Here is a 383-nt window from a genome sequence, read left to right as displayed (position 1 = left end):
TAATAATAATAAAGTTCTTAGAATGCCATACATAAAAGATCCTAAACTAAAGTCAGATACGTTTGTCGAATCTGACCAATGAAGCCCTCTATCATGTGACATTCAGTTACGCCGTTAAGTTTAAACGATTCTAGACTATATTACATGCATAAGAAGGTCAATTAGTTATTTAAAAATCTGTTGGATATTACATCATGAAATACAGTGGAATATAATTTTTAATGTAAGATTTTGTAATTTCCATGATTTTATGCTTTCGGGGACAAGTGCCACTTACAGCACTGCCCTAGATTTAAATACACTAAAACCACCAGGATTGTTAATTACTTACATTTCATAGAAAGTCAAAATATTTTAGATAGGATTATTGATACTGCTTATTT

At 30.0% G+C, this 383-nt stretch overlaps 1 protein-coding gene across 1 annotated transcript in view; it reads right to left on the bottom strand.

Annotated features, from left to right (window-relative positions):
* Positions 1 to 169: 169 nt before the first annotated feature.
* The window catches only part of LOC119587245, a 1,514-nt gene continuing 1,300 nt past the window's right edge, over positions 170 to 383 (bottom strand). Inside the window, exon 2 of the mRNA XM_037935999.1 lies at positions 170 to 177. Within this exon, the coding sequence (XP_037791927.1) occupies positions 170 to 177 (8 nt within the window). The remainder of the gene's footprint in view (positions 178 to 383) is intronic.

Source organism: Penaeus monodon, chromosome 22 (genome assembly GCF_015228065.2).
Source record: "Penaeus monodon isolate SGIC_2016 chromosome 22, NSTDA_Pmon_1, whole genome shotgun sequence".
NCBI classification, from domain to species: Eukaryota; Metazoa; Arthropoda; class Malacostraca; order Decapoda; family Penaeidae; genus Penaeus; species Penaeus monodon.
Note: the sequence above shows the minus strand (reverse complement) of the source record. Positions and strands in the feature narration are given on the sequence as shown.